Source organism: Planococcus citri, chromosome 3, assembly GCF_950023065.1.
Source record: "Planococcus citri chromosome 3, ihPlaCitr1.1, whole genome shotgun sequence".
Taxonomy (NCBI): Eukaryota; Metazoa; Arthropoda; class Insecta; order Hemiptera; family Pseudococcidae; genus Planococcus; species Planococcus citri.
The window spans coordinates 52,800,450-52,815,377 of NC_088679.1; the positions used below are offsets into that span (position 1 = coordinate 52,800,450).

The window sequence follows — 14,928 nt, forward strand, 5'->3', positions numbered from 1 at the left end:
CAGGAGTTGATATTTTTTATTTTTATTAACATACCTACGTACAAGTTGTTTCTTTTTTAAAGTTTTTTCAGTATGCATAGATTAATAATTTTCATAACCCTAATGTTTTGCAGTTCTGTTCTCAACACAGGTAAGCGAATTATGGTTATTTGACCAATCAGTGAATTTAGAAAAAAAATTAGGAAAAGAGCAACATTAAAACAATTGAAAACATGAAAAATATGCAGAAAACTGATAATTTATCCCCTTTAATAACAATGTTCCAAAAGTTTTCTCATTTTTTGACGTTGCAGGCCCACTTTTTTTGCATTTTTGAGACCTATTTCCAGTGTTTGAAGAAAAAAAATTGATAACGAAAAAAAACGAAATGGATTTCGTTTTATGATAAATATCGTTATTGTATATTTAACGTTTTCGTTTAACGTTATGTCTCCATAAACCTCAAAAATATCGTTTTTTTCGTTTTTCGTTTTCGATAAAATAACGTTTTCACAACGCTGGCTACCAATTATTAAATACCTACTCCTAGTACTCGAGTTGATTTTGTTTTTTGTTTTTAACCTCAACCAATAATTCATGTAAACAATTAGGCCTACATTAAATGTGAAATTTTGAAATTTTTCACCATCACATGATATGCCGTACAACTTTTATTATCATCATTCATTCATTTTACGATTAAACAACGATCCCTTCTCTTAAAATAGAGCAAAGAACGAATTTTAAAAAAATCGCGAAATTCGCTGATTTTTTGCAAAATATCCTGAGAAAATTGAAAACTGAAAATTGAATTGTGACAAGTTTTCACCTAATTTGAGACACTTTATTGGAGTTTGGATTGTATTACTTCTCAAAAATCAACTCAGCACTCCTATCACGAAATTCACTCCAAAATTCACCTCCTCCTACTACAAGTGATTGTTTTGAAAAAACTGTTCAAGTGTTCACAGGCGCATCAATAATCCTTGGGTGCATCCATGTATCAAATTTCAGCTTATTCTGATTATTTGAGCCTAAAATACACCCAAAAAACATATTTTTCGTAAATTTTCCGCCTAAGCGAGAAATACCAAGGTATAGTGTATGAATGTACTGGGCTTCACTTCGCGAATTAAAACTCTTTTCAAAATTAAAAAAAATCAATATCTTGGGTTGAGAGGGGAGGATTTTAAAGTGATCTTCGTGATGGAGGTGCTGGGTTGATTTTTGAGAAGTAATAGAATGCAAATTTGAGTTTAGAGGTCTCAAATTAGGGATAAATTCATCCTTGTGAAATATATCGGGGAATTTTGTTCGGAATATCAAGTACTAGTGGCATTCAAGAGTTTCAATGGATATAAGTACCTACTTTGTTTATCCTACTCAAATTCAGAAAAAAATAGGAAAAAAGGCACACAAACACTCAAAAACCCTTAATTCCACTAGTAAGTACTTGGAATGCCGAACATTTGTCCTCATTAGCGTCATTACCATTTTTTTGATTGAACCAGTTTGGTTGAAATGAAGCGCGAAAAACTGATTTTGAAAAAAATCAAGATCTGTCAAGTTTGGGCTAATCATAATACCTTAGGATGATTAAAACCTGACGAGTTCTTCTCTAATTTGACTCACTGAAATCGAAATTAGATTTATATTTCAGCACAAAAGTACGAAACCAGCACCACCATCAAACAGTTCTTCCCAAAATTCATCTGTTAACCCAAAATTACTTTCTTTTTTTTTGAAAAAATTGTGCACAGATGCTTTACGATACTTACGATGCTCTACGCAATAATTGAATAGGTGAGAACAGAAAGGGGCTAAGTCGCATTTTTGCATTTTCCAGGAATAAAAAAAAAACTGATCTATTCGAAAATTAAAAAATTTTGGTAAACATGCTCGAGGTCATTAAAAGAGGACCCCAAAACACGATTTTTAGCGCCTAAACAAATGGGACTTAGACCCTTTCTGCACTCAATCACCCAAATTTCTCTTGAAATCACTTGGGCGTGAATGGGGCTTGATTCTACATCTAAGTACATGAGTACATCACTTAGACTGCTATCTTGTTTAAATTGACCGAAAACCCCTTGAGGTATATTTAACTTTTTGCCGAAGTTGTTAATTTTTTCATCTTTTTTCAGTTCAAAGATGAACTTGAATTTCAAAAAATGGTTTTCTCGAAAATTTTACTTATTTTTCAAGGAATACAAAAAATTTAACAAAAATGTCACCAATGCAAACCCGGCTCTTTTCTGCATCTAATATATCACTTTCCCGACAGTTTTGCGGAAATCAGACATCACCAGTCAATCCGCCGTACATCGAAACCTCCCATATCCGTGGAAATCAAAAATTCCAAAAATCATGACTCAATTTTGCCGTCTAAAAATTGGCCAAAAATGCTCAAAAAACGGTTTTGTTGAAATATTTCAATCATTGTCGATAGATTGTATGTATGTGACGTTTAAACATTCTGTATTCTAAAAATCATAATCCGATTTCAGGGTCAAAATTTGAAAAAAAAAATAAAAAAACATTTCTATCTGAAAGTTGGAATTTTTCGCGAAAATTTTAACCCTTTTACACTCCGTAAATTTCAAAAATCATGCCGAATCTTGGGCTCGAAATCAAAAATGCTCCAAAAACTTTTACGTAAAAATACTCGAATTTCTCCTGAAATTTTAAACTATTTAAACAGATCGCATAATGCTTCTTCAAAGAATCCTAAAAATTATTCAAAAATGATCAAAAAAACACTACCGTCAAAATATTCCTGAATTACCTAGGTACCGCGAGTTGAGACTTGTTTTTCAAGTTCCAACCGCTTTATACTTTGCATCGAAAGTGGTACTTGCGAAATTTTAACTCTTGTACATACATATGTCGAAAAGTACTTCTTCAAAAACTCTCCAAATTTTTTCGTCATAAAAGATTTTTAAAAAAATAGAAATTCGTAATTTTAATAAAATACCATAAGATGATCAAAGCATGTCAAGTTAAGGCCTCCCCCTTTCATTTGAGCTCACTGATCCAAATGTGAATATCTAGCACCCACACCATGGTAGGTAGGTACTCCTATACTTTCCCATAATTGATGAATTTTGATTTTTTGAAAAAATTATTCAATTCTATATTTATTTCGAGTCTACAGTAAGCTCTTTTAGGCATAATACATAATTTATTTAAGTTGATAGGTGGTGTTCATCAGTGTTATAAGAACATAAATTTTTTACCTCATCACCCATGAAGAATATTACTGTTGTAATTTTTTTCCAATACATTTTTAGCGCCAAATAGCACAATATGGTTACGATGTTGTTTGTATTGTAACAATAACCTGTTCTAAATACTGAGCAGTCGTCTGTTTCATTCATTCCTGGTACCTCTACCTACCTACCTACCTATGTACCTACCTACCACTAATGTAAGATGGTACTATACACATTTTGGTGGAGGGTGTAAGGGATGAATGAAGTTGCATTGTACCAATGTCCAATACTGAGAAGTCGAATTGGAGAGAATGTAAAAACACTGGTTTACCAAAACAAGGTTTACCCTTATCCCGGGAGAGAATGAAGTGTACTTCAGGGAAAGTCCATTTTTAGGTTTACCTTTGGTAAATCTTCCCATTAATTTCATTGTATTGGTTTACTCTCTAGTGAACATGCATCATAACATTCCTTAAAATCAATTTTCATGAATGGCAACATTCCATTCCTTCACATTTTTTTGCTTAGATGTGTAACGTAATGTAGGGTAGGCGTAGGCCTATCGTCGGTTTCCAATACAAGGGTGATTGAGAAGTCGAATTGGAGAGAATGTAAAAACACAGGTTTACCAAAACAAGGTTTACCCTTATCCTGGGTGAGAATGAAGTGTACTTCAAGGAAAGTCAATTTTTAGGTTTACCTTTGGTAAATCTGCACATTAATTCATTGTATTGGTTTACTCTCGAGTAAACATGCACCCTAACATTCGTTGATCAATTTGTTAGGGTTTACTTCTAAGTAAACATGCATCATAACATTCCCTGAAATCAATTTTTTTTTGATAATTCAATTTTTGCTTGATTTTGATTTTGACAGATAAAATAATAAAATATTGTGTAGGCAAATAATTATTTTATTTTATTTTTTATTTGAGCACAAATTTTTTCAATTTTTTTTTTACAATTTTTCATTTTTACCATTTACGAGTTGATTTTTGATTTTGACAGAAAATTGGTTTTATTTTAATCAATTTTTTTGATTTTTTTATAGAATAATGAATTTTTTGGACAATATTGCATCGTTGAGCAGTAGAAACTAGAAAGCAGCATGGTCCTATTCGGCATGATTTTGTAATTATTAAAGAGAGGTTAGGTTAAGGTTAGGTTAAATGCCGATATGTTAATATTGAGGGAGGGCGCGAAGCGCCCGACCGAATAAGTGCAGAGTGAGCGAAGCGAGCTCTTGCTCCGAGTGCGGCCCTTGAGGGGCCGCGAGGGCGCGAAGCGCCCGATTCACGAGGAGTACTCGCGTAGCAAAAGTAGGAGATACGGACACGCGCGAGGCGAAGCCGAGCGCGCCCCCCCCCCCCCCACACTGAAAACAAAATCTTATCTTACCAAATGCATGATAAAATTAAAAATTTTGTCTGGGTTTACTCTCGAGTAAACATACATGGTAACATTCCTTGAAATTTTTGTCGGGGTTTACCCCTAGGTAAACCTGATCGTAACATTCCCTAAGGTACACGTTATTCTCGCCTGTGGGTGGTTTACCCGGAGGTAAACCAGAACATTCTCTCTAAATTGATGCGTGTCAAGGGTGATATGTCCATTGTTTTTTTCTCATGTTTTTAACATTTCGGGTACAGTTATAGTAAATCTTCAAGTAGGTATTCATCAAAAAAACCAAAAAAGTGGTTCGGGACAAACCAACTTTTTGTTTTTTGATGAGTACCTACTCAAAGACCTACTATAACCGTACCTGAAACGTTAAAAACCTCAGAAACGAAAAAAATGGACATATCACCCTTGGATTGGAAACCGACGCTATATTTTATATTTATTTCATTTTATTTTTTTTTAAAAGCAAAGGCTATAGGTGGATAAGTATGGTGAATATTTGCCCCCGAGAGCTTCAGGGTTGATATTTGCATGGAAGGTTGGTACCCTTGAGCACCTTCCGTCACGAAAGTTTCAGTCCCCCAGGACCCCTCGTTTTTGAGAAACCCCCCCTTTTCTAAAATTACAATAAATATTTTTTTCTCAGTCCCATGTGAACTGATTTTTTTAATTTTTTGGTATGTTGTGAACATCCATAAGAGGCATCCCCACAAAAAACTTCAACCCCCTCCCCCCATATTTTCCCCTCAAAATGGCGTTTTTTAGTTTTGTTTGCCCGTTTTAGCAATGATCATGATTCGGCACAAAAAATGCGAATCAGTGTTGCCAAATGAAATTTTTGTGTGATGCTAGATCATGTCCGAAATTATGCTTTTTGATGCTAAAAATGCTTCAACATGAATGCTAAAAATGCTAAAACTGTTTTTTCCTAAATTTTAAGACCTTTTTACCAAAAATTCCTGTGATGTTGCAAAATTGAATAATTATTACAATTTTTTCCAGCGATTCAAAGTGCTAAAAAATGCTAAAAGCTCAAAATTTTCATTTATGCTAAAAATTATGCCAAATTTCTCAGATTCTTTCTGATAAAATCAACGAATTTGAAACTGAAAGTGAAGATTCATCATAAATAATGTCAATATACCTTACTGAAATTTCACAATTTCTTATTATTCTCACGTTAATTGAAATGAGTAATAGGGAAAATGAAGGAAAACATCAACTTTTTGGAATTTAGGATTATGCTAAAATTTCATCAAATATGCTAAAGTGAATACCCTAAAATGCTAAATAAATGCTAAATGCTAGATGCATCCCACGTGCAAAAATACTATTAGTTTTCCAAAAATACTACTAGTTTTCCGAAAATACCATTAGTTTTCTAACAAAACTACAAGTTTTTTTAAAAAACTTATAGTTGTTCACTATGTACTATCAGTATACCATTAGTTTTTCACAAGTACTATTAGTTTTCTGAAAGTACTATAAGTTTTTCAAAAAAAAACTTATAGTTGTTCACTATACACTATCAGTATACTATTAGTTTTTCACCAGTATTATTAGTTTTCTGAAAGTACCTACTATAAGTTTTTCAAAAAAAACTTATAGTTGTTCACTATACACTATCAGTATACTATCAGTTTTTCACAAGTACCATTAGTTTTCTGAAAGTACTATAAGTTCTTCAAAAAAAACTTATAGTAATCTCAAGACATACTATTAGTTTTTGTATTATACTATTAGTTTATTTGAAAAAACCAAATTTTTTTTAAAAAGGATGGCAATAAACGAGATTTTCAGAATGAAAAAAGAAAAATTTGAGGCAATTTTCTGGAAAGTGTTCATTTTTATGCAGTTATTTTATGAAAACTGGATAAAATTATGCTCAAGAATATCATGAGTTGAAAAAACACATATTTTTGTATGTTTGACAGCAAATGCTCATCCTCAAAGTGAGGTGACTGCTCCCTTCGTCCCCCTCCTTTGGCTACACCACTGAAAAACTCCAAACTAAGCATTTTAAATTGCAATACCTTACTTTTACCAAATCATAAAATTAATTTATCGAAAAACAGGTGAAATTCGACAACATTTTACAAGAAAGCACTCAAAATACCAGTGGTTGAAAATTATCAAAGTTGCGGTAAAGAAATAACACAAAATTTGAGAAAAATTCTCTCAAAAAATGTCTAAAATATATGTAAAAATTTTTAAAAATTAACATAAATTTTTAAATTGGCATTAAATCAATTGATGTTGCGAGAAATAAGCTCCCTTCACAAAAAAAAAAAAAAAAAAAAAAAAAAAAATGAAATTGATGAGAAAAATTCTAAGTCCAATTTTCAGGAGTATATAAAAGAAAAATTGCCCTACTTCACCATGAAGCGTGGTGGCCGAGTGAGTAGAGTGGTGATGAAACTTGTAGTAAGTATCCAGTAGCTGAGAGTCGTGGGTTCGAACCCTATCTGAGGCACAGATTTTTTTTTCTTCAAAAATTTTTCCAATGTAATTTTAATGCTCTATGTTACTTAGGAAGTGCATTCCAGCAATTTTGATATATTTTAGAACATTAATGACTGAAATTTCAGTTTTTTTAGAGGGGATAAATTTTATAGTTTTTTACTATAAGTATACCAAAAAACTTATAGTAAACTACTGTCCAAATTTACCATATAGTTTTTCACTATAAGTATTTTCATGAAAAAACTAATAGTATTTTTTCACGTGGGATTTTTTTGAGTGCTAAAAACCCTTGAGCAATGCTAAATCTAGCATTGATTATGCTGATTTGGCAACACTGATTGCGAATAGCATTTTTAAATGTATTTTCGACTCCTACAAAACATATATTTTTTTCAAAAAAAAATTTTTGGTGGGCCGTGGTCACGGTAAATAAATACTATCCTAATAGGTAGTCTGGATCGGCGCTTGTGTTAGTGCGCGTTGCGTTTGTGTTGAATTGTGACGTCAGTGGTTCTAGAAAATCCGCAACTCTTATACTTGTTGTACAGTGTAGCTACTTTTTACTACTTTGAGCTTTATTAACTTTTGAACGGCAAGTGCTAGCGCTTTGGGTTGAAAACTATTCGAAAGAGAATAAAAATCTGAACATTTTGGTTAAATAAAATACCTATGTGTCCACTGAAAATTTCGTGTAATTTTAATTTAAAGTGGGATTTTTATCGCGAGTGGCTACTTTTTACAACTTTGAGCTTTAATAACTTTTGAACGATAAATGCTAGCGCTTTCGGCAAAAAACCATTTGAAAGAGGATACAATTCTGAACATTTTGGTTTAATAAAATATTCGAAGTTGGAATTTTTTCCGCGAGTTATTATTTTTTTACAACTTTGAGCTTTAAAAACTTTTGAATGGTAAGCGCTAGCATTTTCCGTAAAAACCCATTTGAAAGAGGATAAAAATCTGAACATTTTGATGTATTAAAATACCTATGCGTCCACTGAAAATTTTGCGTAATTTCAATTTTAAAGTTGGATTTTTACTGCAAGGGCTACCTTTTACAACTTTGAGCTTTAAAAACTTTTGAACGGTAAACGCTAGCGCTTTCGATAATCAACCATTTGAAAGAGCATTTAATTCTGAACATTTTGACCTATTAAAATACCTGTGTGTTCATTGAAAATTTCGCGTAATTTTAATTTGAAGTTTTTTTTTTACCGTTAAATTTGAAATGCAACGTGAAGTGATGAGAAATCAGAACCACTGACGTCACAATTCCACTCCCTACCGCAGCACCCAGTGTGTTATACAGTAATCCAGACTACCTATTACGATAGTATTTATTTACCTTGGCCGTGGTCAAAAATTGAAAAAACCAACAGAGGGGGTTAAAAATGGATTCTGGTGTAAATCATTGTTTTTGGTAAACAAGGTGTCGCTTCCATATGAATCGAACCCCCCGAACACGAATATGACGCCCAATCTTATGCTACCCTCATCCACACCCCTCAAGCGCCTCTGCCCCCTTCTCAATTTTTACTATATCAAAAGTTCAGCTATTTTCGTAATATTGGTGTCGTTTCCAAATGAATCGAACGCCCCGAACACGAATATGACGTCCAATTTTACGCTACCTTCATCCACACCCCTCCAGTGCCTTAGCCCCTACCTCAATTCCTACTATATTAAATATTGAGCTATTTTCATAATGTTGGTATCGTTTCCATATGAATCGAACACCCCGAAAACGAATATGAAGTCCAATTTAGCTCTACTCTCATCCATCGCCTTTCAGGCTACAGCCAGCTCGACAATTTTTATTATCTGAGATGCTAAACCTATTTTCATAATGCTGGGTGTCATTTTGGCACGAATGGAAACCTCGAAAGCGAAACTTGAATGTTAAAGTTTGAACCTTGCGATGGTCATTGTTTTACGAGTTTTCAACCTTCGCAAAACATACTTTTAAAAGTAATAACAACCCGAGTAATTATTTGTAGAAGATTGATCAGAGTTGGTGAACACATTTATGGTTTAGGTGGGGGCCGAGGCACTGTATAGGGTTGTGGTTGAGGTTAGCATAAAATTGGACTTCATATTCGTATTCGGGGTGTTAGATTCATATGGAAACGACACCAACATTTTGAAAATATCTGAACTTTCAATATATAGTGAAAATTGAGTTGGGGCAGAAGCACTCGAGGGGTGTGGATGAGAGTAGCATAAAATTGGACGTCATATTCGTGTTCGGAGTGTTCGACTCATATGGAACCAATACCAACATTACGAAAATATCTGAACTTTCAATATAGTGAAAATTGAGTTGGGGGCAGACGCACTGGGGAGGGGTGTGGATGAGGGTAGCAAAAAATTGGAATTCATAATTCGTGTTCGGAGGGTTCGATTCGATTCATATGGAAACGATACCAACATTATGAAAATAGCTCAATATTTAATATAGTAGGAATTGAGGTGGGGGCTAAGGCACTGGAGGGGTGTGGATGAGGGTAGCGTAAAATTGGACGTCATATTCGTGTTCGGGGGGTTCGATCCATATGGAAACAATACCAACATTACGAAAATAGCTCAACTTTTAATACTCGTATAGTAAAAATTGAGAAGGGGGCAGAGGTGCTGGAGGGGTGTGGATGAGGGTAGCATAAAATTGGACGTCATATTCGAGTTCAGGGGGTTCGATTCATTTGGAAACGACACCAATATTACGAAAATAGCTGAACTTTTGATATAGTAAAAAATAAAAATTGAGAAGGGGGCAGAGGCGCTGGAGGGGTGTGGATGAGGGTAGCATAAGATTGGGCGTCATATTCGTGTTCGGGGGGTTCGATTCATATACAAACGACACCTTGTTTACCAAAAACAATGATTTACACCAGAATCCATTTTTAACCCCCTCTGTTGGTTTTTTAAATTTTTGACCACGGCCCACCAAAAAATTTTTTTTGAAAAAAATATATGTTTTGTAGGAGTCGAAAATACATTTAAAAATGCTATTCGCATTTTTGTGCCGAATCATGATCATTGCTAAAACGGGCAAACAAAACTAAAAAACGCCATTTTGAGGGGAAAATATGGGGGGAGGGGGTTGAAGTTTTTTGTGGGGATGCCTCTTATGGATGTTCACAACATACCAAAAAATTAAAAAAATCGGTTCACATGGGGCTGAGAAAAAAATTTTTATTGTAATTTTAGAAAACGGGGGTCCTGGGGGTCTGAAACTTTCGTGACGGAAGGTGCTCAAGGGTACCAACCTTCCATGCAAATATCAACCCTGAAGCTCTCGGGGGCAAATTCACCATACTTATCCACCTAGATAGCCTTTATTCTTACTCTTAGTGATATTTATTTTGTTGTTCGATGACATGACGTGAGGATTAGCCATTAGGCGAGGCGAAGCCGAACCGTTTAAAATTTGTATTTCATTCGATGGGCATTACTCCCCTTGGTGAGTTCAGACGGAGGCTGGACATTACCGTGTATGTAGACAGTACCTGCGGTAGTTTCTAAAAAATTGTACTCACTGAGGCCGAAGGCCGAGGGAAGTTAACAGACATAGTATGAACAACAAAGCGACCCACGCAACCGAGGCGAAGCCGAGGTGAGCGGACACAACGCCCCCCAACACTGAAAACACCTATCTCATCAAATGCATGTTGAAATTTTGTCCTGGTTTACTCTCGAGTAAACATTAATGGTAACATTCCTTGAAATTTTCGTTGAGTAAACCTGATGGCTGATCATAACATTCCCTAAGGTACACGTTATTCTCGCCCGCGGGTGGTTTACCTGTAGGTAAACCATTACATTCCCTCCAAATTGACGCGTGTCATCCGTTATTTACCTATTATGTTTGATATTTTTCAGAGTTAAAACATGATAGTCCCGATAATTCAGATGTGCCTGGGTACATCAAAATGTACGAGGGAAAATCCCTCACTTTGGTATGTGCCAGTGATGGGGTGAAACCGGCAAGATGGCGATTCCAACGTCCGGTACCAGTAAGTAATCTCAATTTTCCCAATCGAAATCGATTATCAATATATATATATATTTGCTTGCGACCAGACATGTCAACTATGCTTGGCATATATGCAGAAAAGTGAACAAAATTTTAAAATTGGTATAATTTCTGTTCTAAATCACTTATTAAAATTTTATTTGCAGATTCAGTCTAATATTAAAAAAATCTATGTTTTGAAAAAAGTAATCAGATTTTTAGGCTAAATTTTGAAGAAAATTTTTGAAAATGGAGTCCAAGTAATTTGAATTTTGAGAAAGTTAAGACACCACAAGAAAGCTTAAACAAAATGAAAATTTTTGATGTTTCTAATTTTTCAATTGGCCAATAAAATACTGAAATATTTCGAGTCAAATTTGTTGTCATGTACACTCAGGATCGATGTATTTGCATACATCTCCACCAGCACATCACATTCTACTCACTACAAATCAAATGTAGACCCTGCGTTCGTCCTCGCGCCTTGATTTCTAAGCCATGCGACCTCTGGTGGAAGTTTCTGAAAACTCATAGTTGACTTGTATAGTAAAATTAACCCATGACTTGTCAACTATAGTTGACAAGTTGGTCAGTCCACTTGTATAGTAAAATTAACCCATTCAACAGTTGACAAGTCTGGATACTAATACCTATATGTATATCGCCGAATTTTACTTACTGATAGAAATTATTTCAGAAACTATGATAGCTAGAAAGCTCAAACTTGGGGTGTGGAAAGGTGTGGATAACAGGTTATCAGGAAAAATCTAAAAACTTTGAAAAGTTAATTAGGAAAGCTTCTAGAGCGAGTTGAAAGTTGAGAACTTATACAGCCAAATCCAGTGAAGCGATGTTTTGGAACGTTTAGGGATGTTTAACACGTCATCATGCACTGATACTGGTTTGGTTGGCGAGTCTTTTGTGGCGCTCTCCGCAAAATACCGGGCAGTGGTATCTCATACGCCTCTTTCTCTTCACCCTACCTACAGGGTGGCCAGAAATATCGGGTACCCCTAAAAAAGTTTTCTAACAAAATATTTCGGTTGGTCACAGTGAATGATGATAATGATAGCACATGATTGGTTGTTGGACTGGAGAGATAACATTCCACCAATCATATGCATCTATTTCACGTTGCCAACCTATATTTTTAATGAAAAACTTTCTTAGGGGTACCCGATATTTCTGGCCACCCTGTACATTGAAAGCATTTGCCTTTTTAAAACACTCCACCACACCAGACACATGCGTCAATAGTATGAAATCACATTAGGCCTACAATCCTACATAATAATATGTTCTTACATTGTATACGCGAGTAAATCCGAATTTGCATTTGGGAGGGAGGGAAGGAGAGGGTGAGGTGGGAAACCCAGAAAGGATAGATAGAGAATAGAGATATTAGATACATCAGATTTTACAATATTTTGTCTGCGTTTCAAGAACTTCGAAAAACAATTTTCAAAGTTTTTTTCATGTTGAAATAGATTTTCTGTTATCACGCAAAAAGAATCATTAAAGGGTACCTGTTGTGATAAGTGAATAATTCTGCGAAGGGATATGATAGGAAATTGTGAAATAGAAAAAAGCATACCTAAGAAATTTAAAGATTTTTAAAATGTGAAAAAATGTAGGGAATCTTGAAATTTATAGAGTAATTTTTTGGGAAAATGTTACCCTCAAACCAAAGTATTTTTTACAAATTTTTTGAAGTGATGGACCGGGGTCAAAAATCCAAAAAACTTACTTCTTGAGGGTTCTTTCATTCGTTTTCGAGCTTTTTGGTTACTTACATTTTTTTACTATCACTTCTAACAATGATTGTGAAAACAAGAGTAAGAGGTTTGAGCAATTTGAAGATAGGAATGCCGACTGTACGGAAGATTTTTCAGATATGACGTCGTAATTCGGCCAATTTATCGTTCACGAAACTAGGTCTTTTCGGGCGACCCGTTGAAGTTACTGAAACACAATAAGTGATTTATCTTACTGAATCCTCAGTAGCACTAAAAAACTGTTTTCTGTAGGTAGCGCCCGAATGACTTTCAGTAACTTCTACTTCAACAAGGTAAACAAAAAAAAAACACAACGCAGATCCCTCAGTTTTTACAACTTTGAACTTTAATAACTCTGGAACAGTAAATGCTAGAAATTCAAGGAAATACTCAAATTAAAGAGGATAAAATTTCAAATACTTCATTTTTTTAAAAAACTCATGTACATTTTGAAAATTTCAAGTAATTTTAATTCAAAGTTTGATTTTCAAATCGGGTTGCTAGTTTTCATAACTTTGAACTCAAATAACTTTCGAACGATAACAGCTACAACTCTAAAGAAAAAACCATATTAAAGAAAACAAAATTCTGCATATTTTGCTTTTTTTAAACACCCATATGCTCGCTGAAAATTTTGAGACAACTAAAATCTAAAATGGAAATATAAGTTTGAACAAACTGTTATCAGTAGGGCAACCCAAAATATGCTCTCATTCAAGGTAAAATATTCAATATATATTCGATTTTTTGGGGTGAAATATTCGACAAAAATATTCGATTATCCCTAAAATATTCGAAAATATTCTAAATCAAATTTGGTATCGTTTCACTCGCCTTTACAAGCACATTACAAAAATGGCCACTTCGTTGGGTTTTGTTTCCTAAATCACATGCACTATTCGCAATTTCGCAAAATGGAACAAAATTGTTGAATTAAACTTCTATTTTGATCGTCAAAAAAAGAAAAAAAATGGAAGCTTAATTTAAAATTCAATCTTCATCATCATTTCATCAATCATCAATATCATCATCATTAAAAAGAGCCATTTTTTTTCATCTTCAACATTCTGTGAAAATGACGTTTCCTGTTTTGCGATTCTCAAAATGCAAAAATTTCCAAAATATTCAAAAATATTCAATAAATTGCGAAATATGTAGTAATTTTAGACAAAAATGTTCAAATAGCAATCAAATATGTGAAAATATTCATTTTAAGGCAAAATATTCGAAAATATTCGAAATGAAGTAGGTCTTAAATGAAAGGCAATTTTCTGAAACGTAAAATGATTTCGTTACATTTGTAATCGGAATGCAACAAAAAAACATTCAAAAAAATATATTGGGTTGCCCTAGTTATCAGCTTGTAGCTATTCCTGAAATTTCGGTATGCGTGATAAGCGAGTTATAAGAGTTTCAAAACAGTTAACAAACGCAGTTAACCACAGTTACGGATCGGTAACATGTTTTGATTGCAATCATTCTCACATTCTGTATCGAATCGTGATAATTTTGGATTTAATTTAATCACTAATATCACGATTAATATTTTTTGATCACAATGTGAAAAACTGACGATCACGTTCACATTTTCACGAAAGTCATATTGACAGATTTTGACCTCCAAAAACACAAATTCAATTTTAAATTGAGACCTCACGATCTGATAGCAATCATTCTGTCCGTAAAGACGAGGGAGACGAGGGGAAATTATATTGTATGTTGTGGAGTGAGACAATTTTCTAAAAATTAATTACCAGGACTGATTATTGGTTTGACGGAGCGACGGGGCCGACGGGGGAGCATGGCATTCTTTGTGAAGGATTGAGATAATTTTCAAAAATTAATTACCAGGATTGATTTTTGATTTGACGGGGTAGTGTGATCTGTCACGAGAAAACCAGGTTAGTGTCCAAAACGTAAATTTTACAGGACGGGCATTTGAAGTTTTGAATCTATGTGTTCGGCGATCTATTATTCGTAGGTCCTTGAAACTTGGACCACTTTTGGCCACAAGGGGTGCCAACATAACCTGAATTTTTTTTTCAAAATCAGGGTTGCCAAAGGCCGACAATCAAAATTTCCCCAAA

At 34.2% G+C, this 14,928-nt stretch overlaps 1 protein-coding gene across 1 annotated transcript in view; it reads left to right on the forward strand.

Annotated features, from left to right (window-relative positions):
- Positions 1–14,928, forward strand: part of LOC135840330 (uncharacterized) — a 25,186-nt gene continuing 10,258 nt past the window's right edge. Inside the window, exons 1-2 of the mRNA XM_065356802.1 lie at positions 1–130; positions 10,934–11,067. Coding sequence (XP_065212874.1) covers positions 73–130; positions 10,934–11,067 — 192 coding nt within the window. The 5' untranslated portion in view covers positions 1–72. The remainder of the gene's footprint in view (positions 131–10,933; positions 11,068–14,928) is intronic.